The following is a 23,998-nucleotide window of genomic DNA, read 5'->3' on the forward strand; positions in this document are numbered from 1 at the left end:
TTTTTGTTTCATACAAACAAAACAAAAAAAAAAAAAAAAAAAAAAATATTGTGAAATTTTTCTAGGGAAACAACCCCTGAAGACCCCTTTCACCTAGGAAACGACCCCAATTAGAGGAAACAACCCCAAAAATGGAGGAAATGACCCCTTTCAAGTTTCCTCGCGTACCCTGTTTTTTGGGAGCGTGGGGAAACGTCCCCCTCTTGTCCCCAAGTCCTCGGAGCATGAGGGAGCTAGGAAACTCGACCCCCAAGTGGGGGGACGCAACCCCGTGGAACACTGATTTCAAGTAGGGACAGAAGGTTCCTTGATACCTTTTGGTCCAGGTTATGGTCTCTAATGGATACCAAGTTGACCAAATCGGCCTCCTTTCATCCACAAACATATGGACAAAAAAAATGGTCAACAAGATGATTGTGCATGTCTTACGCATGTTCAACTCCAATCATCCACACGTACATGGGACGAAAGTCTTCCATATGTTCATCATAGTTATAACATAGCCCTCCATAGCTCTATGGCCTCAGTTCTTTTCAGGGGTGTTTAAGGTTCCAACCATTGGCCCCAATTGATGTAGTTATGCCCATTGCAATCTCCAATAGCAGAGTCCTCCCATGCTCAAGTCATCAAGGCAAATAGAGTAGCCAAATTTGTTGAATGGATCCAACAACAAGTTCATAATATCTTGTAGAAAGCTAATGCCAAGTACAAGAAATGATATGACCAGCACAAGGTTCCACACAAGTTTCAGGTTGGTGATAAGGTGTGGTTGCATTTACAGAAAGAGCGCCTTACAAGCCTCCATAGGAAGCTCAAACCACTCCAATATGGGCCTTAATCACAAAATTTGTGGGTGAAAATGCTTTTGGATTGATTATTCCCCCTTTCCTTAGCTTGCACCCAGTGTTTAATGCGAAGTTGCTCCGACCATATTTTCCACCTTAAAAGCAGCCAAGCAATTGGCCCCCACAAAACTCAATCCTGACTGCATTGAATAGGCAACAGTTGATCAGAACATGGATAACAAGACAAAGGATGACCTCCAATAGCACATACAACTCTATTACGTTGTCAAAGCAAGGTAGCTTCTTCACCAAGGCGAGTGGCTCACCAACAGCGAAATTCGGCAAAAATTTCACCATCTGATGAGGGAAATCGATGCGATAGAGACCATTTCTTCCTAATGGGGGCGGACTAATCCGGGTGGCTATTGGTGGCCACCAATCCCTTCAGCTAGCTCAACGGTACTCTATCTTCTTGGCAATTTTCCCATGGGCTTTGGGTCCCAAACTTTCAGGGTCGTTTTGAGGCCCTAATCAATGTTTTTTGGCAATTCAAGGGATAAGGGATTGCCATGGCAATCCTCGCCCTTATTGAAAGTTGCAGTTCTCAAATAGTTATTTCCAACGACCTATTGTGCACCCCAAATAGATATTGTATCTCAAAGTTGCGCCCCCCGGAAGTTGATGTACCAACACCACCTCAAAGTCCACAAACCTTTTGGCACTTCATCTTCTAGGGTTAGGGAGTGGCTCACCAAGGGCCAAATTCAGCAAAAATTTCACCATCTGATGAGGGAACTCGATGGAATAGAGACCATTTCTTCCTAACGAGGGAGGACTAATCTGGGTGGCTATTGGTGGCTACCAACCCCTTCATCTAGCTCAACGGTACTCTATCTTCTTGGCAATTTTCCCATGGGCTTTGAGTCCCAAACTTTCGGGGTTGTTTTGAGGCCCTAATCGATGTTTTTTGGCAATTCAAGGGGTCAGGGGTTGCCATGGCATAGCTCGCCCTTGTTGAAAGTTGCAGTCCTCAAATAGTTATTTCCAATGATCTATTGTGCACCCCAAATAGATATTGTATGTCAAAGTTGCGCCCCCCGGAAGTTGATTTATCACCACCACCTCAAAGCCCACAAAACTTTTGGCACTTCATCTTCTAGGGTTAGGGTTTTGGACCTATAAGGTTCATTCTTTATGTTAAAAGGCCATTCTTTCGGTCTCTTGTAAACTTGTCAATGATGAGTAGTTTACCTTTAATGAGGACATTTTATGTGTTATCCATGGTCCAGGTTTGACATACATATTCAACAACGAAATAGCTTTAATTCAAGCTTAGTTCTACCTTTGGATTTAATGATTCTAAGAGAATTTATCTTTTGGAAATGAATCTACAACTTCATAACATTTTATATAACAAAGGATACAAACACTAAAAATCTATCACTTTAAAAGGTTTTCCATCTCAAATCAACATTGAGTCTTTAATCCATCCTTGATAAGGAAAATGGCCATAAAGCTTACAAACAGATCACCATTCATCTCTTTTATGCTTTATAGAATATTGAATAGATAGAAACCAAGATTCGTACCTTTTTTGATTGATGTGCATAGTGCTTGTCAATTTTTTCAACAGGAGATGTCATAGTCTCAGAATTTGAAGAAAAAATCCCGACTTTCAGAAGGTTCGGTTTCCAAAGTCTAGCTACAATAATTACAGAAAGCAGCACAATTCCTCCAGCTAATGAAGCATACAGTGCTCGCCACAATGAAAATGTAATCTGAAAATCAAAGCAGTGATCCTTGAGAAGTCTTATAATATATATGTATATGTGTATCTAAATGTGCACACATACAGATATATGTCTTTACAGATGTGTGCTCATAACATAAAGAATTTCAACTGTTTATTAACAAGTGTCATGTATAAGTGCCACTGAACACTTAGCATACTATTTGCCACTTGTGTCTTTTTGAACAACTTTCCGATTGTTTGCTGTTGAAGCTACCTAAGTCTAAAACACTTGAACAAATAAGTTAACCAGAATAGGATATAAGCACCTTACTCGTAAAAAGCTTGGGAGCCTCCAAAATAATTCTAGACTGGAGCTGCTTTTCTGGACAAGTGTTTGGATCTTCATAATACATATCAAACACATCTGCTAATTCTACCTGACAATGACAAATAATACTGCAATTTTTAATGTCAAGAAGATTTGTGATATTTATTATTGCTTACAGAAGATCTGGCAAGGAAAATTTAATAACACGTTCAACAACAAGATAAGAAATCCTGCTGATTATAAATTGGTTCCTCAAAAATGACATAAACAATATCCAAACATTTTCAATATTTCTTTAATGGTTCTTTGACTTATTGTTGCTGCTTCAACTTAAATCATAGCTAGCATATCCATTCCATTTAAGGTCACCCCTGCTCAGCTACTTGTAGTGACCTGATCCCTATAATAAAGGTCAATCAGGCATATAAATTCCAAAGAAATCGTATTACCAAGACTTTTTGGATCAAGATAGCTGATTAAAAATGGATTATGTATGAATGATTGATAAAAAGTTAAAATTTGCTTTTGAAGACTATAGCTGATGTTTAAAAGCAAAGGAATCATTTCTCCTAATTTTCCAATTAGTTGTCCTATGTGGTGTCTAATAAAGGTAAGTACTGCAAAAACTAATTTTTCTTTTCACTATTTTTGCTCTCTTTTCTTGCTAGAAGTAATTGAAAGTGAGAGAGGATGGAAATAGATATACCAGCTGGCGATGACTTAAAAGGATCTCGCACACATGATTTGAGCATTTCTGCCAACCCTGAATCTTCATGTTCTCAAATCTCCCAAAATCTACTTGTAGCTTATGAAGAGGTACATATTCACTAATCCAAAAATCTGATTCAACACTGTAAGTGTTAAGAATGCTTGATGAACATGAGGGTCGTGGCCACCAGTTATGACTAGTTCTCATTCCTTTGTAATTTTCTCTTTCTTTATTTACACCAGACCTTTCCAGGAAACTCTTGAGATGAGCAGCTATTTCAGCTTCAGAAAGTGAACGAATTCGAACATGAGAATCCGAGGAGACCATCCATTTTTCATTCTGGAAATTTTGCAACAGATTATTTGAGCTTCGCCCAAGCATCTTTTGGTGGAAATCATCTTTCATGCATGCTGCAGCATAACAGCAGACAGCTTCAGCAAGCCCAGTAAGAACGCTTTCATCTGAAGAAGTCAAGCAACCAAATACTTGTACCTGCTCATAATAAAATGAAAAGGTCAACAAAGTACAGGAAGTGAAACAGCAAAGTCAACAAAATACAGACAAAATTTTTGTAAATATGTTGCATGTGTCATGAATGATATGTGTGTGTGTTCAGCTTCAGACTGTTAAAATTGTACATCATGGACACAAACCCAACCTCTCTTGGAGTAGCAAGGTCCCCCATGTCTCTGCAAGTTCCTGGGTTGAAGAAGGAAAGTTCGAAATTCCACATGCACCGCATTACCACCTTTCGAAAAGACATGGCAAGTACATTTTTGGATAAACTATTTGACTGTGCATCTGAACCTCTTGGCCAAAAACCCTTCGCCTTTTCTAAGACCTTGCTCGCTGGAACAAGCTGCCATAGAATAAGAGTTTACTCCTCTAACAAATAAACAATCACCGTCCGAACCAAAAAAAAATGATATTCCTTTGAAATTGTTCACAATAGAAACAGAGAAACTATAAAGCTAAAGAGGCTTAAATAAACGACCAGCTGGAATTTCAACCAAAATAGGGAATTCAATTCATGAAATAGATAATACCAATGTGCATGTAGTACTCACAAAAGACTGCTGCCAATAATAACATTGTAATTGTCAATTGGGTCTAGCCTAAGCGGTTGTGGGATGGAGTAGTATCCCCCCCTACCCAGGTTCTATTCCCATGAGCTCATAATGAGTATATTGCTGTAACAGCTTTGAGCCCTGTTGTTGACCTGGCCTTGTGCCCTGACAAATTTAGGATTTATCCTGGGTACCATCCACAAAAAGAGGGAAAGCACCCAGGGGTTTTCCCCGCGATATCACCTGGAAAAAAATAATAACATTGTAACATATTTTAGAATGAAGCCTTCCATAGTCCGTCCTCATAGTTATCAGTGCTTATAAGTTTATGAGCCAATGCATTTCCAGTGAATCATTCACTCATCAGGGCAGAAAGGACAATATAATGAGTAGAGTTGCAGACGATAAGCATGGAAAAACATGAAATACAATGAAAGGAAAGGAATCAAATAAAATGAAATGGAGAAATCTATGAGAGGAATGAGAGGAGAGATGATTTTAAGGCCTTAAAGGAGAGATGTAGAAACTATTCTAAAAGGAGAGAGAGGAAAGAAGTAGAAATTAAGAGATAAATTAATAAAGATATTACTAAAAATGATGAGCCTGAAATTTAATCTTCAAAATTAAAATGATTACAAGTCAAAGATTAATTCCAAAATTGAACAAAAAGAATCACTTAAAACATAAAATGGTGAAAAATACAAAAGCAACAATTATCCAAAAAAAAAAGCAAGTTGAAGGAAAAGAAAGAGTTAACAAAAAAAATGAAAGAAAAGAAAGAATAAAGGTAGGACAACCAATAGGCAAAGGAGCAAAATCAAGACTATACACTGTGGAGGGCAGAGAAGGGAGTGAACAAGGGAACGAATTCTAAAATTGAAGAGTGGGAGGAGAAGATGAAGAAGGAGAGGCAACAAATATAACAGGAACAAACAGAAAAGAATGAGAAATAGACAAAGACTTCGGGAAACACAAAAGAGGGCAACAATAAACCAATTAAGCAGGAAATGTATGGAAATGGAGGAGAGGTAGGAATAGACAAGAGATAAGATGCATGGGAGGCAAAAGTTTAGGGTCTTTGTGGTTGCAAAGGCAATTTAAACTTTATAATAATAGGATGCCAAGATTGGCTAAGCTTAAAGCCATCCTCATGATTGATGTTACTGGGGTTCTTTCCAATTTCAACATCTTCTCTTATGACCCTAGTCGAATAGTTTTGAGTTTCAGAGAAGATTATAATTTGGTCAAAAAGTATCTGGTGTTGGAGTGTTCAGTAACAGACAGTTAATCTCAGCAGTGAAAAAATTCAAAAGGAAAAGGTTGATACATCAGTTACTGCAAATAATCCTACCTACTGATTTTGACACAATTTTGACAGTCTGCCCTACTCAACAAAATTTGAAGTACCCGCACAGTGATTTTACCCACACCCTATCTCTTTGATTCTGTACACACCACAAAAGGATTCCGATGTCCTTCTTCCAACCTGATTTGATTGCAGAACATTGGGATATTATGTTGTCTTTATGTAGGTTTATAAAGAAATATGTGCAATTATGATCATTCAAAATTTCAACGGAACACTATTCCTTTTAAAATGACAGTAATATTTATTCCTTTGCTTTTAACGTGTTGCAACAGGCAGCCACAATGCTTGGAGGATGGTTGGGGTATAAAAGAAACGATTTTTTTTTAAATATTTCATATCAATATCTCTCATTCCTATAATGTTGAAATGTGGTAACACGTACTGTTTTTTCCATAAACATCTAATCTGTTTTTCTAAGCAGTCTTTGCATGTGTTGAGAAACATAACTAGTATCGGTCTTCATAATTGTACTTGAGGCATGATGTAATGTAATTGTCAAAAAGAAAGAAAAGAAATTTTATTATTAAAAGAAGAAATTATTTTATGAGCATGGGTTTCATGCTTCTAGGTTAAGCCTCCATTGGAGGCTTCTAGGTTTGTGTCAAAAGTCAAAGTCATACAACCTTCTTGGTCTTTGCATGTTAAAAAATGAAATTATTTTGTTGTAATTAAGTCTTAATTTCCTCCACCATCAAGTCACTGTTCATGTCAGACCCAAAGTGCAGCTTCAAACCACTATATATACCCTAGCATTTGACCTGTTTTGGAGAAAAGATAAGAAAGATTCGGTCTGCTGCTGATAGGTCAAGGAAAAGTGATGAAAATTCTAGAAGAGGAGGAAAACGTAAGCGATGAAAAGGGGGATCTTTATCAAGCCAAATAAATCGAAATTTTGTGTTTCTGTTCACACGTGAAAGTGAGACTGATATTGCAGGACCGAAGTAGTTGCAGAAGAGAAAAAGGCCGAGATTCTATTTTAAGAAGATTCACCTTGTTTGAGTTAATTTTGGAGGATCAAAGCTTGTTAGAAGAAGATTGCTTGGGAAGGCTGACTTGTTGGGTGGAGAGAGTCTATGGTTTTGGTCAAAAGGTCAAGGCTGTCTCATTCGATTTGATTCTATAGAAGAAAAGAAGAATTTCTGGGTTTCCCCTCGAAGAGGGGTTTTGCCGTAGCTGAAGCCTGAGTGCCTACATCTTGTGTTCTCTTAATGATCTTCATAGTTTTGGCAATTGTCTTGATGATGAATATATAATAAGAAGAAGAAGAAATAATAACAAATCACCAGACATTGTCAAGTAAAAGAGAAATCAAATTAATAAGAAACACTAACATGCTGCCCTAACAGATTTCTCAACATGGTATCAGAGCTAAGGTCAATGGAACAAGGCAGCTAGAAGATCAATTCTGTGCTAAGGATAAAGGACTTTCAAATTAAACTTTTTAGGGTCAAATCATCTAGAAGATAAATAGCATAATTCTGGGCATAATTATAAAGTTTAACCTCTGCAAATTAAGCACGCAATCCAGAATTTGGAAATTTCAACAGTAAAAGGAAGTCGTAAAAGCATTTATTAGGATCCCAGAACGCTCATCCATAAGCCTCAATCTAGCCGAAGTCTCTCAAGAATATAGCGAAGGTCTGTACATGAAAATAGGGTCTAAATTTACCTCTCAAATCCGAATTGTAAAGTCCTGTAAGATCAACCGAATTATAAGCTGAGGACAAATCGCAGTCCTTAAAATCTGCGAAGAATCTACTTGGAAAAAGAACCAATATCAAATCTCAAAACATATATTCAAGCCTTGTTTGCCAGATGAGAAGGTTGTCTCTTTTTCTGTGGTCTGTAGTCAGAAGACCTGGGCATATATATAGATAAGTCAAACTTCATCAGTAAAAGAAAAAGCCGACCTAGAAGGATTCAGTGTTTGTTTTGAAGTAAGACATAATATCAGTCCATGAAATGTTGAATGAGTGTTGAAAGGAATCAAGGTAGGAATTGATGTCTAGCAAAGTAAAAGAAGACCTTTTGTAAAAGTAAGCAGTCTATATCAATGTGAAGAAGAATATATTTGAAGACCCGTAGCAGCTCTTGGAAGTCTCTACTACAGTCAAAAGAAAAGCATCTAATATTGAGACCAGCATGGAGTACTCATCTGATTCAAGTAAGTATTAATGTCACTCTTTTTGTTCGTTTGTCATCTAACAATATGTCTTCAGATTGCAACAAAAAGCCACAAACTCAAGTGGATTATCAATCTTTCGCTAGTGAAAAACAAGGTATGAAATCTGAAGGTATGTATAATGTTCATTTGTTGCTTGTACTATGTTAAAGATATAATAACATCATTCGCTTGTTTCCTCTCAATAATCCTAATGCCTAGGGCTTATAAGATATATAAAATTCCTTGGCAAGAATGAGATTGAATAATGTCTTTAGAACTAGCTAGGGCTTGTACTCTAAATCCCTAGGAATTCATTCTCTAAGAAGTAATAAAAAACTTAGATAGATATTACGTTATTGTACTTGTATATTTTGGTTGTGCTTGTCAACATATATTGAAGGTATGATGACTGTTGATTTGGGGTAGCATCGGATGTGCTCTAGCCACGAAATTTGATGGAGAGGCTGGGGCACATGAGATCTCCAATACCCAGAAAGGGTTTGGGCAGATTCTAAACAAATCAGGAGATATTAAAATAATTAATATTTTTAATGGAGTCCCTAAGTCTAAACTTAGGGAAAATAAAATATTAATGTGTATTGATATGAATCTGTGTTAGAATGGTCCAAAAGACATGGATCAAGCCAGATCTAATCTTAGCCGTTGATTAGGGACTTAATCTCGGCCGTTGAGATGTCAACAGGAAAAGTATAAGAGTAGGCTTGAGGGTCACTTGGAGGAAAACACCAGACGATCAGTCATTCTATTCTCTAGAGCAGGGTTTGCTAAGAGAGATAGAATCAATGATCGGGGGAGCACCTGAGGGGCAATGAATACAGAAAAACAGAGAAGGCAGAGATTGTGTCGGGAGAGCAGCACAACAGCCAAGGAGAGTGACGCAACAAGCGCTCACACAGGGCCACGCAGAGGCAGCCAGTTACTGCGCAGAGCACTAGAGAGGCCAGTGTGTCTGACGCAGAGGCCCAGAAAGCTGATGCAGGGCCAGAATGAGATAGAGAGCGGCTGACGCAGTCCAGATTGGGCAGACGCTAGGGTTGCAGAGCAGTTTTGTGCTAAGGAGCTACCAGAAGGATTTTCCGCAGTTTTAGCCAGGAGAATTCTCTCAAACTGTGAGGTATAGCTGCTAAGGAAATTCTCTATTGGGTAGGCCAGTTTCGGCACCCAGATTGTACTCTGATATTGCTTAATAAGAAAACCCTCAGATAGTTGCACCGATTTTCCCGCATTGGGTTTTTCCGGGGACATTGGTCCAAAAATAATGGTGTCATGTGGTGTGATTGCTCTTGTTTCTTTTAGTTGTTGATCTGTAGCTTGTAATATGTTGAGCATGCATTGGTGTTTATTTTTAGTGTTTACTTTGTAAATAACTTGTTAAGAAAAAATAACAAGTAGGTAGGAATAAATCAGATAAAGTGCATGAAGGGTTTCTAACTAAGGAAAATTAGAAACTTCAACGTGGTATCGGAGCATGATTGCAGATCACAGGAGGACTAAAATACATTAGCCGAGCAGAGCAATAGCAGCAAAAAACAGTTGTCCCGAGGTGACAGAAGCTGTTTCTAGCAACACAGAAGCCAGTGAAGTGTGACGCAGAGCCAGCCACAGCCATGCAGAAGAAACCGGGAATTGCGCAGAGCCTCAGAGAGGCCAGCGTTGCTGACGCAAAGGGCCAAAGGGCTGACGCAGGGCATCCCAGGGCTGACGCAGACCCATCTGGGGTGACGCAGAGGGGCAGAGAGGGGCTGACGTAGTTCACAGTGAGGCAGTTGTTGGAGTCTAGAAGGCTGCAGGAATATTGCAGAGTGGAGTTGGTGAGGTACTGTAGTCAGAATAGTGCCTGACAGCACAGGGCCAGAGGAGTTGCTACCGAGGGTTTCTAGCCGAGGAACCTAGATCAGCAGTACAATTACAGATCTCCAATACCTGAAAAGGGTTTGGGCAGATTCTAAACAGATCAAGAGATATTAAAATAATTAATATTTTTAATGGAGTCCCTAAGTCTAAACTTAGGGAAAATAAAATATTAATGTGTATTAATATGAATATGTGTTAGAATGGTCCAAAAGACATGAATCAAGCCAGATCTACTCTTAGCCGTTGGTTAAGGACTTAATCTCGGCCGTTGAGATGTAAACAGGAAAAGTATAAGAGGAGGCTTGAGGGTCACTTGGAGGAAAACACCAGATGATCAGTCATTCTATTCTCTAGAGCGGGGTTTGCTAAGAGAGATAGAATCAGTGATCGGGAGAGCAGCTGAGGAGCATTGAGTACAAAGAAACAGAGAAGGTAGAGATTGTGTCGGGAGAGCAGCGCAGCAGTGAAGGAGACTGACGCAGAACCAGCAAGGGCTCATGCAGGGGCAGCCAAGTGTTGCGCAGAGCACCAAAGAGGCCAGCGTGTCTGACGCAAAGGCCCTGAAAGTTGACGGAGGGCCTCCTAGGGCTGACGCAAGGCCAGAGTGAGACAAAGAGGGGCTGACGCAGTCCAAATTGGGCAGACACTAGGGTTGCAGAGCAGTTTTGTGCTGAGGAGCTGCTGGAAGGATTTTCCGGGGTTTCATCCAGGAGATTTCTCTCAAACTATGAGGTATAGCTGCTAAGGAAATTCTCTGTTGGGTAGGCCAGTTTCGGCACCCAGATTGTACTCTAATATTGCTTAATAAGAAACCCTCAGATAGTTCCACCGGTTTTCCCACATTGGGTTTTTCTGGGGACATTGGTCCAAAAATAATGGTGTCATGTAGTGTGTTTGTTCTTGTTTCTTTTCGTTGTTGATCTGTAATATGTTGAGCATGCACTGGTTTTTATTTTCAGTATTTACTTTGTAAATAACTTGTTAAGGAAAAATAGCAAGTAGGTAGGAATAAATCAAATAAAGTGCATGAAAGGTTTCTAACTAAGAAAAATTAGAAACTTCAACAATGACTTGGTAAATCAAATTGGATCCTTGAACAAAAGATGACTCTTATGAAAATGAACCATGAAAAAGGTTGTCATAATTCAAAGGGAGCTTGCAAAAAGGAGAAAGAAGCTTTGTTGCAGAAAGAACCCTTCAATGAAGAAACACTATAAGGTTTGTAAAAAGAGCAACTCAAGGTATGTCTAAAATCACTTGATGTGTAGCTAATTCCCTTTACAATACGATGACTCTCTCACGTCTAAGTCTTCGAATCATCAAGATTCTTGTTTAGGGTGATTAATCTTTAGATTAAATACACCCTTGTCATACCCTCATTTGTTTACTTTGGTAAAATCGGGTTCACTATGAAAACCCTACCCTTTTGATATTTAGGGTTTGGTTATGTTTTGATGAAACCCTAGCCTTAGGGCTTGTTGATAAAGTTTAGAATATGTAATGAAATCCAAATTTCTTGATGTTTAAGGTTGTTGGTATGAAACCCTAGCCTTTTAGGGTTTGATCTGAATCCCCAAATCTTTAGGATTTGATGGATTAGGGTCTTAGGAATGGAACCCTAGGTATATGAGCTTCCGCAAGATTGAAACCTTAACCTGGTTAAAATTGTTGAATATCTAACTTTGAAGTTTTTATGTTTGTATCTAGGGTTTTTGACAAAAACCCTAGTAGAGTTTGATAATGATACTCTAGATATAGAAATGCTTTCATTATGATCGAAATGCTAAAAAAGTTGTTGACATCTAAGGCTTTAATCTTAAAAATGGAATCTAGGGTTTGTGACAAAAACCCTAGCATAGATGGATGTAAAAATCTAGGGTAAGAAAGATGTAACCCTTGTTGATTGTAAACATAACCAAGTTTAGGTTTTGGATGTCTAGATTTTAATTTCTTGTTCAAAGTTTGATAACCCTAATTGATCCCATTATGATGATACGCTAACATTGATAAAATTGATTTCATACTCCTGTACATATATATTTGTACCTGGTTGTACTTGGTTGTTGAAGATTTGCAAGTACATAGTCTCAAGATGTTGAAGATGTGCTTACCTAATAATGACTTGATGATAATGTTGAGCATGATGGAAAGAGGGAGTTGTAAGAATCTTGATGGCATTAAAGATTGATAGATGACCTTGTTCTCGTGTGAAGTTAGAAGGAATGATGTCCCTGAAGAAATGAAGCTATGAAACGTCAAAGTTTTCCGATGAAATGATAATGCGAAAGAAAAAGCCTATGTGACTGAAAGAAAAAAATTATTGATGGAATTGTCCCCTAGTTGATAAAAAAAACATGGTTAAAGGAAAGTGTATAACTCCCAAGTGGAGAGGGAGCTTGGGTAAAAAATAAATCTCCTCCAATAGATAACTTGATGTAAAGACCATGGGGATGTTTGAGATCAAGCTAAAGCACTACAAATGATTTTTCATGATTGATAAAGTTGTGAGCAAGACTTAGATATTTTGAAGAAGTGTTGAAGTTGAGTTTGGCGCTGCTAGCAAAGTTGAAAAGGGAAGCTTTCATGGAGATAAGTTTGGATACTGTGATTACCTAAGTAGCATCAGAATGATTGAAGACCCCGAAGGTTTGTGCTAACATACATATATTAAAAGTTTGATATTAATTGGGGTTGCGATTGTGCAGGATCTCTCCATAAGAAGTTTTTGAATATTTGATGAGCATACTTGATGATTTGAGGAGAGATGAAGTACCATGAACTGCCAGTGATGGTACTTGGGAGGACATCTTGGTCAACGCATTGATGATGTCTGGATCCCAATGAGGGAGGGTATCAGTGGTCTTGTGGAGCTCCAACCTTGGATATGATACCTAGATCCCTGTGGGTTGGTGTCAGGGCTGAACCCTGATGGTACTTATAGTGGCAAATGCCTGGATAACACCTTAGTCCCATTAGTGTCTTAGGTCCTTGGATGAGTGTGTGACATTGGAATCCCTATGTTGGATTCTTTTGTATTAGTGTCATGACACTTGGATCTTTGATGTGAGGATACCTTGGTAGTAAGGGTATCCCAAGCATTGTGTATGTTGTTGTATTCTTCTTGGAACATTCCAAATTGAGGTCAACCTTGTACCGGTTGAATAATTATGAATACCTCCCTAGTTAAGAGGGAGTGTTGAGAAATATAACTAGTATCGATCTTCATAATTGTACTTGAGGCATGATGTAATGTAATTGTCAAAAAGAGAAAAGAAATTTGATTATGAAAAGAAAAAATCATTTTATGAGCATGGGTTTCATGCTTCTAGGTCAAGCCTCCATTGTAGGCTTCTAGGTTTGTGTCAAAAGTCAAATTCATAGACCCTTCTTGAGCTTTGCATGTTAAGAAATGAAATTATTTTGTTGTAATTAAGTCTTAATTTCCTCCACCATCAAGTCGGCCCGCCCACTCTTCATGTCGGCCCCAAAGAGCAGCGTCAAACCACTATATATACCCTAGCGTTCGACCTGTTTTGGAGAAGAGATAAGAAAGATTCGGTCTACTGCTAGTAAGTCAAAGAAAGTGATGCGAAGTCTAGAAGAGGAGGAAAACATAAGCGGCGAAAAGAAGGATTTTTATAACGCCAAATAAGTTGAAATTTTGTGTTTTTGTTCACACATGCAAGTGAGACTGTGATCCGGATTTAAGCAGGAACGCAATAGATTACAGAGATAACCATAAATACAGAGATGCGATAACCATAAAAACAGAGATGCAGCGGAAATAATACTTCATTTCATTAATGGAGAATACTGAAATATGCTTACAAATAGAAATAACCCAGCTAGGGCGATGGTAGCTTATCTCTGAGAAGAGATGTGTCGGCTACATGCCTCTGAACTGTTTCGAAGTGTCTTTACAATGAGGCTCGAAGGCCTATTTATTATTGAGAAACAATGGAAAACCCTTCACATTCCAAAACCTAACCCTAGAAGATGAAACGCCAAATTGTGGGCCCCGTTTTGGGGTGAGTTGGACAGCCAACTTCCCGGGGTCGCGAATTGGTCGTATTATCTCCGTTTGACACGCATGATAGCCCGTTGGAAAGATCTCTCCGAGGACTACGACGAAAAAGACGATTTTTATTAGAAAAATCGCTGGCAATGCATTTCCCAAAAAAAGTCGTTTAGGGCCTCAAAACAGCTCCGGAAGTTTAGGACCCGAAAAACTACTAAAAATAGTAAACTTTGCTATAATTAAGGAAACTGAAAAACTGAAAGAGACAGTTGTGGGGGTCCAAATGGGATAGGTGGGTGGCCACCAACATCCACCTGGATCATTCCTCCCCCCTTAGGAAGCAATGGTCCCCATTGCGTTGAGTTCCTCCCTCAGATGAGGAAGCTTCTGTTGAGTTGGGTCTCTAGTGAGCTGTTTTGCAATCTCTGATAAGTCCAGAAATGGTGGGAAGCATGGTCGGCGATGGTCCACATTGAACAATCGGTGCAAGCGAAGGAATGGAGGAATGCTATGCTTCAAAGCATTGTTTCCCACAGCCTTGTTACTGGTGTAAGGACCATGTCGAAGCGATCTGAGTTTCTGATGTGTTCTAGTAAGGCATTCCCTCTGCAAATGTAACCAAACTTTGTCGCCCACCTGAAACTTGTGTGGTACCCCTCCGGGTAAGGAGAAGTTGTTCCTGTGTTCTGTCAAGACTGTATCCCTCTGTTGCTGCTGCTGTGTGGAGGAACCCTTCACGGGGGTCATGGATGTAGAACCGATCTTCCCCTTACTTTGGGAGCAAACCAGACAGAAAATAAATTTCCTAGTCTGTGAGATGAGCTTGCTGCCTTTCTTAGTAGTGATCAAAGAGGTGGCGGTAGGTGGGGCTACCTCCGGTATCCTGTATAATGAATTATCCAACGAAATGATGACAGCGCGAGGCCTTGACTCATACACAGCATGTCGCCTCCACAAGTATGGCTGGCCTAATAGTACATCACAAACATCCAAAGGTGTAACATCACACAATACCTCATCTGTGAAGGGCTTGATGCTGTAGGGAAGGCGGCACTGCTGGCGAACTTTGAGATCTCGTCCTTCGTGAAGCCAACCAATACTGTACGGCTGTGGGTGTGGTGTAGTTGGTAGGCCCAACCGCTTCACGACCTCTGCTGAAATGAGGTTCTTTTGGCTGCCACTGTCGACAATGAATTGCAGCGGCGAACCCTTCACCCACATCTGCGAGTGGAAAAGACGTTCCCCCTCCTCTGGATCTTCGGGCTCATTTTTCTGGATCTTGGCAGTAGCAACATTGGCGCTGGGATCCGCATCAATGATCTGCTTCCCTTTGTCATTCCCCTTGTCGGGTTCTGACTCAGAGTCGGAACATGCATCTGATTCGGAAGCCTTCAACTCGGCCACCAGCGACTGCTTGGTCCGACACTCACTTGTGTTATGAGTGGGACTCTTGTGGAACTCACACCACTTTCCTGTGTCCTTCTTCGGCTTCGTGGTGTTGTTCTTTTCTTGCAGCGTAGAGGGGTTGTCTTAGGTCACCCCGCCTTGGCTTTGTCCTTTGGGCTTCGGATTTGCAGATCCAAAGTCTCGCTTCTTCTGTTTGAACTTTTGCTCGATTTTGACAGCGTATCGGTATGTTGTGCCGAGTGAGGAGATGTTCAAGAACTCCATCTCTTCCTGGATGTATCTGTGTAGGCAGCCGCGGTATTTGAGTACCAAATGCAGCTCAGAATCTTTGATACCCAACTGTGTGCGAAGGGTATGAAAAATATTTGTGAACTCTGGTACATCTTGGTCTCGTCCCTGCCGCGGTGTGGTCCATTTGATGTATTTGTCCTCATAGCTTTTTACAGGGTAGTACTGCTCCTTGATGGCATCCTGGAAGTCATTCCAAGTGGGGGCGGCTGAAAACAATGAGCCTGTACTTTCATCCTTCTGCTCGCAGTATGTTTCCCACCAGTCCTTGACGTGGGGGGCTGCTTTGAGAAGAGCGAAAACAATCTTTTCCCGACTTGAAAATTCATGAACAGAAAAATACCCATCTAGCAGATTTAACCATTTATCTACGGCATCTGCGTCTATTTGACCCTCGAAGATGGGGATTTCAAAATTAACTTGTACCTTAAACGGTGTGGCGTTTCCAGAGTAGCTGTTGGAAGCTGATGCGTCGCCTCTGGGTAGCCCCTGAAGGATCTGCGCAAAGTTATCCATCATCGCATTCCTTTGCCGCTCGAGGGCTTCTTCGAGCAAGATTCTGATAGGATCTCCTACCCCCTCGTCTTTCTTCTCATCCGCCATGGGAGGTCGTCGAGATTTGCGAGGCCGGTCTTGCAAAGGTTCGACCAATTCAAGCCCTAACTCCTTATATCCGACCTCATTGGGGACATGCAAAGAAAAACAGAGAAAAAGCAGACCGCTTTGATACCACTGATCTGGATTTAAGCAGGAACGCAATAGATTACAGAGATAACCATAAATACAGAGATGCGATAACCATAAAAACAGAGATGCAGCGGAAATAATACTTCATTTCATTAATGGAGAATACTGAAATATGCTTACAAATAGAAATAACCCAGCTAGGGCGATGGTAGCTTATCTCTGGGAAGAGATGTGTCGGCTACATGCCTCTGAACTGTTTCGAAGTGTCTTTACAATGAGGCTCGAAGGCCTATTTATTATTGAGAAACAATGGAAAACCCTTCACATTCCAAAACCTAACACTAGAAGATGAAACGCCAAATTGTGGGCCCCGTTTTGAGGTGAGTTGGACAGCCAACTTCCCGGGGTCGCGAATTGGTCGTATTATCTCCGTTTGACGCGCATGATAGCCCGTTGGAAAGATCTCTCCGAGGACTACGACGGAAAAGATGATTTTTATCAGAAAAATCGTTGGCATTGGATTTCCCAAAAAACGTCGTTTAGGGCCTCAAAACAGCTCCGAAAGTTTAGGACCCGAAAAACTGCTAAAAATAGTAAACTGTGCTATAATTAAGGAAACTGAAAAACTGAAAGAGACAGTTGTGGGGGTCCAAATGGGATAGGTGGGTGGCCACCAACGTCCACCTGGATCAGACTGTGATATTGCACAACCGCAGTAGTTGCAAGAGAGAAAAAGGTTGATATTCTATTTTGAGAAGATTCACCGTGTTTGAGATAATTTTCGAGGATCAAATCTTGTTAGAAGAAGATTGCTTGGGAAGGTTGACTTGATGGATGGAGGGATTCTATGGTTTTGGTCAAAAGGTCAACGTTGTCTCATTCGATTTGATTCTATAGAAGAAAAGAAGAATTTCTTGGTTTTCCCCTAGAAGAGGGGTTTTGCCCTAGCTAAGTGCCTACATCTTGTGTTCTCTTGATGATCTTCATAGTTTTGGCAATTGTCTTGATGATGAATATGTAATAAGAAGAAGGAATAATAACATATCACAAGAAATTGTCAAGTAAAAGAGAAATCAAATTAATAAGAAACCCTAGCATGCTACCCTAATGGATTTCTCAACAGCATGGTCCATTATGCACTATGGTAAAAGCTTGTATGAGACACGTTTAATGTCCTTGCTTGCTTTCTTTTCTTTTTCTTTTTCTTTTTTAAATGTGCTAATGTATACAAAGGAGGACACAGAAGTGGAGTGTGTGCAACAGGCAAACAGAAACTGATGATGTAAAGTCCCCAATAGATTAATTGCCTCAAGGGAACGAAGTAACCTATCAATCCCCGTAGGCTATGGTCTTTGATAAAGGGGAAAACCCCAATTACCCAATGTTTGGGCAACATGGGGTGAGTTTTGGGGCAGCTGGGGCAAAAAGCCCAAAGTTGAGGGTTGCCATGAACCCCTCTTTGTGAATTCAGGAGGAGAAAGTTGGATTGATCTGTCTTTGTTTTTCTTTGAGCATGAGGCTCTAAGGGTTTTAAGACCCTTTTTCTCCTCCTTAACTATTTGGTTGAGGTGATCCCACCCTACCTAGTCACCTCTCTCTCTGTTTTGGCACAACATAACAAGTGAATCAATTTTGGTCTAAATCGGTGGAGTATTTGAATTAGCAAGTCTAGCTAAGGGGAATCCGCAAACAACAAAGTCCTTTGTGGTTTGGACACTCAATGGAGGTCAATCTCAAGGTAATGAGACCCATTATGGGAACAGCAAGGCACATCTAAGTATTCGGTGGACTTGTAACCAAGTGAAGGTCAAGCCCAGGGTTCTGAGACGAAAAGATACATCTTTGTGTTATCAGTGGACTATTCACTAAGCAATCCTAGGGTATCATGACCCATTCTGAGACAGTAAGACACATCTCTGTGTTTTTTTGGTGAACCAGTCACCATGTGGAGGTCCATCTAGTGATACCAAGATCTATCCTGAGACAACATACAGAATTGCCCTGGGACGGGAATTTAATTTGCGAGGGATTACGTTTGTTTCCATCCCAGCAGCAAGGTCATCCCTAAAGTCATCCTAGTCTGCATTCGACTGTCTAAGGGTTGCGGGCTATGAAACCGGATTCGTCCCCCGAGCCCTACGTGTCCCAAATCCGGTGAATCGAACACGATTCAGGCGGATTCGTGGCTGATCAGGACACTTCGAATCCGGAATGTGTCCCGAACAGGACACTTCGAATCCAGGATGTGTCTCGATTAGGACACTTCGAATCTGAAAAGTGTCCCGATTTTTGGGCACGAATCCCGAAATCAAGAACCCACGCGGCGTTATAAAGGCATATTTCCCCATTCTATTTGCACATTCACTTGTTTAGTTTGTTGTGGGTATGTAGGAGCAAGGAGCAAAGGGTGTGGGAGCATTTTCAAGGAGATTCAAGCAACAGGTAATAGCTAGAGCTTGTCAGATTTGATGATGGTGATACTATAGAGGGGTCCTCCTCCACACCAATAGATGCAGAGATGACTTTGGATACAGAGGAGGAGGATGCAGCAAAGGAGAGAAGTGGTGACCATGATGATGAGGACAATGATGCTGATTTTGATGATGACTATGAGGATTGATGACTCATGAGTCATGAGCTACCTACTACCTTGAGGCTTATATACTTGTATACTTGTAGTTGTTTTGTATTCGCTATTTCTATTTGCCATTGGCATTGCACTACCTATGCAAACAGAACACATTTTGATTTTGATGACTTAATGAGAAAACTACAATATCTTTATCTTTATCTTACTATCTTGTCTTTCTCCGCTTGGATCATTGATGAATTGAATACGTATTATAAATTTATAATTTATCATTTATGTCACAATTGTATTTGTAATTTTGCATGCATAATGTTACTTTGTAAAACTTACATCTAGGTGAAGATCTATGTTTGAATCAATGAATTTGTATTATGAATGAGAATTTGTGTAAGAAATATCTAATTATATATATATATATTATATATGAATAAAATAATATATAATGTATCCGAACGTGTCCTATTCCGAGGGGTCAACATCTCTGTGTCCGACACTCGAATCCCCATATCTATCAAATCCCAAATCCCCGTGTCAAGTGAATTAGGTTGCGGGTGATTACAGTGGAAACCCCTACGGATGGCTTAAGGTAACTTAGACATACCACAATTTGAACTACGTTCGGTCCATCCACTACTGCAGCAACCTTTGAAGCCAAAGAGACTGAACCCTAATCGATTTCCCCATCAGCACGCAAGGAGGTACAAGGGATCATCCATCTCAAAACCAAATCAACAGATAATATCAGATGATGAACCGAAAGTTTTCTTACTTTTCATAATATCAGATGATGTGATTTTTACCGAAAGTTTTCTTACTTTTCATAATATCAAAACCGTTGGGTACGTGTATAATAAGTTTGTAATAGCATAATAATAGTAGATAGTTGTGGCAAACCCTTGAGCAAATCATAGCATCATTATAAATTATACTAGTTATGGTTTTGTTGACCTTGAGTCAACACTATATTGAGGATTGGATATACTCAATGGTTGTTGGGCAAATAGCCCTAGCGTAAGGTGATCTGATTGGAGTATTAGCTTACTATGAAAATCTTGTTTAAGGCATGTAAAGAGAATATTTGTTGTGGAATAAATGTTTGTTGTATGAATATATGTTTTACTTCTATTGCATTGAAAGGGCAGTAACCCTAGCCAGTTCTGAAACCGTAAGGGAAAAATTACCTTAGGATATTACAATGGTATTTGTTACTGCTCAAACTAGTAGGGGTCCTAGAAGGGGATCCTAGAGGGGCAACTACTACGTCAAGGGCAACAATGGAGCAATAGCTCATTGTCACCTCGGCTAAAGCTCCCTACTATTTACAGACTTTCACCGATAGGAGGAGACCCGGTATGAAGAGAATCACCTAGATAAACTAGGTCAATAAAGGGAAAGGTGTGATTCCTAAAGTCTTATTCACAAAAGAGACTCAAATTGTGATTTGCTTGCTTGAAAAGCAAGGTGTAAGGCTCTCTAAGAAGGGCCAAGGGGATTTCAAGGGCTAGAGTTTTGCAAATGAGACTTGTAATGGAGGGGCCTAGTCCAAGAAATCTTTGTGGAAACTTGGATTCCAAGTGGTCTTTGTAAAGTTGTCTTTAAGAGGTTACAAGACCACATGGGACCAAGTGGACCCACAAGTAGGTCAAGGGGGTGGAATTGATCAATCAAGGGTATGCTTGACTAGGAGGAGAAGGAAATCAAAGGAGGAATTTTCAACAATCTTTAACATAATGATCTCAATAAGGACACTAGCCAAGGGAAACCTAGGGCAAGAAACGGTCCTCAAGCTAGGGCTTACAATATCTTGAGATCCCACCATCGGATTTGCTTCAAATTTGACGAGCCTCTAGAGCAAACTTTGGCGTAGATGTGGACCAAAAATCGAAGTGTTTGGATGGCTAGATTGTGAGATAATTGATGCCCTAGGTGACCTATGTAGGCTAGGCCTAGAAATAAAGAAAAGGTGAGAAAAATATGTTTTAAAGTGATCACCTATGGAAGACCAGTGCCTATTCCTTTGGGAGAAATGGAGTCAAGAAGATTCCAATGATTAGGATGGTTTCATTCAGTCAAAGAGGCCTTCGGAAAAATTTCGCAATGCAATTAGGGCATGAGAAAAATTGTTCCAAGGTCTTTACACTTCAATGTGAAATATGTGATGACTTGTCAAGATAAATTTCAATGAAATATCTCTAGGAACATTAACTTATTCAAACATGGCCCATAACATGATGCAACACTAATAAAAGACAAATTTATACCCTTTAAGAAAAGCAGCAAAATTTCAACCTTGTATAGCGAAAATCCCAACATCATTTATGTGACATAGAAAAGAATGACAAAATAGCATTAAAAGAGCACTTACATGTGAGAACAAGTATATCCAATCATCATCATATGCCAATATAGAAGCTCCAAGACAAAAATGAAGATATCCAAACATCAAAATTCATCCATCCATCCAATTTCGTCCTCCAAAGAGAATAGCGAAAATCTCACAAGAGAATATGATCAATCCAAGTGATGATGAGAGAATGAATCAACTCATCATCTATTTATACAATGTCTAATGAATTCGATTTAGCTTATTTTGGCCTCCCCTAGAATAAAATAATGTGCAAAATAACAAGTACTTTTGATGACAATCCCACCAAACTAGCTCAATAACAAAGGAGTAAGCCTCTCAAGAGGGTCGAATGATCAATAACATGTGTCGTTGGGCCTTAGAGGAGGCCTAATGAAGTCCATAGGTGCCATAATGTGAAATAGGACTCCCAAAAGTAGTGGACAAGGGGTTGACGCCTTGTTCTCCAAGTAATAAACCTGTGGTGCTTCCGAATGGATGTGGGGGCACACAAGTGTCCTCATGGGTCTACAAACAAATCGAAGATGCTTGCAGACCATTTGCAAGGGCTAGGATGATGGTATAGGTGATGCCACATCATCATATAGATCCTGGATCATCTGCGAATATGATGTACCTGTGGAGTCGACTAGGCATGGTGAACCAAGCGCATCTACCTTGTCCAACAGGTGAACCACGAGCAATCTATGAATGACACTGGGGATCCATGGAATGCTATATGTTGTTGTGGAGGCCCATGGCTCTCTACACACACCCTACATGTGCCAATGTAGCCCTTTGGTGGATTAGGACCCCGTACAGGGAGACCAAACCCAAAAAGGAGACCATCTGTAATCCTACATAAAATCCAATGCATCCCCTTGCCCTCTAGTACACCAAGTCATTAAAGAAATCAAGTAAAAGAGTTTACAAACCATGGAAAACAAGTGGGCACTTCATAATGGCATGCCCTTCCATAGTGGGTTTTGGCATGTGCAAATGTCTCCAAGCTCAAAGGGGGGTTAACCAAGCACCCTATTAGGTGGTTTTTGCTTCTAAAAGGGGTGGTATGTACATGGTACATCCTTCAAATGGTGGTTGCATGTGATAAAGTGATGGAACAAAGTAGGGGATGAAGGGGAAAACCCGTTGATTTGGGGTAGCATCGGATGTGCTTTAGGCCTCAAATTTTGCAAGAAAGTTTGGGCACATGTATTCCAAAGAACCCAGAAAGCGTTTTGGGAAATTCCACCCAGAAACAATTTTATTAAAATAATTAATATTTTTTAATGGGCCCCTAAGTCCAAACTTAGGAAATTAAAAATATTAATGGGTATTAATCTAATTGTGGGTGTAACTTCTGGAAGAAGACAAGGATCAAGCTAAAATGATCTTAGCCATTGATTAGCTTTTAATCTGGGTCGTTGAATATCAACAAGAAGATTATTTAAGGAGGCTTGAGGGTCATTTGGAAAACACACCGAGAGATCAAGAGATCGAATTTCTAAAGTGAGAAGTTCTCAGGAGGAAATTCTAATCGAGTAGATTTCGTGCAGTTGAGGGGCAGAGATAGCATCTGGAGAGAGAGATTTTCTTAGCCGGAGAGTCATCAACAGAGAGAGGCAAAGCGTGATCCAACAGCTCTCACGCAGAGGCTGACGCAGGGCCACGTAGGGCCACATACAAGTAGCGCAAAGGGTGAGAGAAAGTCAGTCTCAGAAGCCAGGAGCCGGGGTGTGAGACCAGGAGGTTGAGAGCAGTGACTCCGAGCAGCAAATCGATCAGCTGGCTGGGTGACACAGTATCTAGAAGGGTTGACACAAGGACTGTGTGAGGATTGCACAGAGGCAGCGCAGGGCCTAACAGAGGCACCTCATCCAGTGACCAGATCAACCGGGATTTTTCTCAGTGATTGTGTGAGTTAATCTCACAAATCTTTCTGCCATTATTTCTCTATTTGTAACTGAATAACCCTTGAGGTATTCAGAGATCTATTCAAAATTTGCAACTACTTAATAATAATAAACCTTCAAATCTGTTGCACAAGTTTTCTCGCATTGGGTTTTTCCAGGGACATTTGTCCAAAAATAACGATGTTATTGTGTTGTATTTTCTTTCTTGCTCAACCTCTTGTTTTCGCATATAAATTAATTAAGTGAAGGCTGCGGAGTATGTATTTCAATATTTGTCGTAGGAAACTGCAAATAACTTGTTCATATAAATCTAACAAGTAGGAGAAATATCATCAGTTGTTGCAGTAGGGATTCCTGTTTAGGAATTTTCACAAAACCTAGGTTACATGCCATGGTGCAAGCATAGCTAATGAAAGGGAAGCCCATACTTGGGTAAATGATGTGTAGGAGGGAGCAATCGTGGTACATGAGTTACCCCGACCTTGATTTTTCTACCCTTCTTCATATGCCTTTTTCCTTTTATGATTTTTCTGTGGTTAACTGCTCGAGGCTCACAGGAATGAGAACATGATGTGTAAAGTATAGCAGTGGATACCCCCTTTAAGGTGGGGCAGTTCATCGCCCACCAGGGGTTGGGACAATCATAAGTTTCTGAATGATAGAGGAGGCTCATCCAGGGCCTATAGGAACCACGGTGATGCCCATGGAAGGGGTAGAGTTCA

At 40.2% G+C, this 23,998-nt stretch overlaps 1 protein-coding gene across 2 annotated transcripts in view; it reads right to left on the minus strand.

Annotated features, from left to right (window-relative positions):
• LOC149164201 (uncharacterized) overlaps positions 1-23,998 on the minus strand; it is a 103,550-nt gene that overhangs the window by 22,273 nt on the left and 57,279 nt on the right. Inside the window, exons 2-5 of one of the 2 annotated variants that reach the window (XM_089431993.1) lie at positions 4,213-4,413; positions 3,552-4,046; positions 2,844-2,954; positions 2,375-2,563 (exon numbers count right to left, since the gene is read on the minus strand). In XM_089431993.1, coding sequence (XP_089288119.1) covers positions 2,375-2,563; positions 2,844-2,954; positions 3,552-4,046; positions 4,213-4,413 — 996 coding nt within the window. The remainder of the gene's footprint in view (positions 1-2,374; positions 2,564-2,843; positions 2,955-3,551; positions 4,047-4,212; positions 4,414-23,998) is intronic. The other variant, XM_089431994.1, reaches the window with a different exon arrangement.

This window comes from Pinus tabuliformis, chromosome 5_1 (assembly GCF_031772625.1).
Source record: "Pinus tabuliformis cultivar Carrire ecotype Pingquan chromosome 5_1, CPIR1, whole genome shotgun sequence".
Classification (NCBI taxonomy): Eukaryota; Viridiplantae; Streptophyta; class Pinopsida; order Pinales; family Pinaceae; genus Pinus; species Pinus tabuliformis.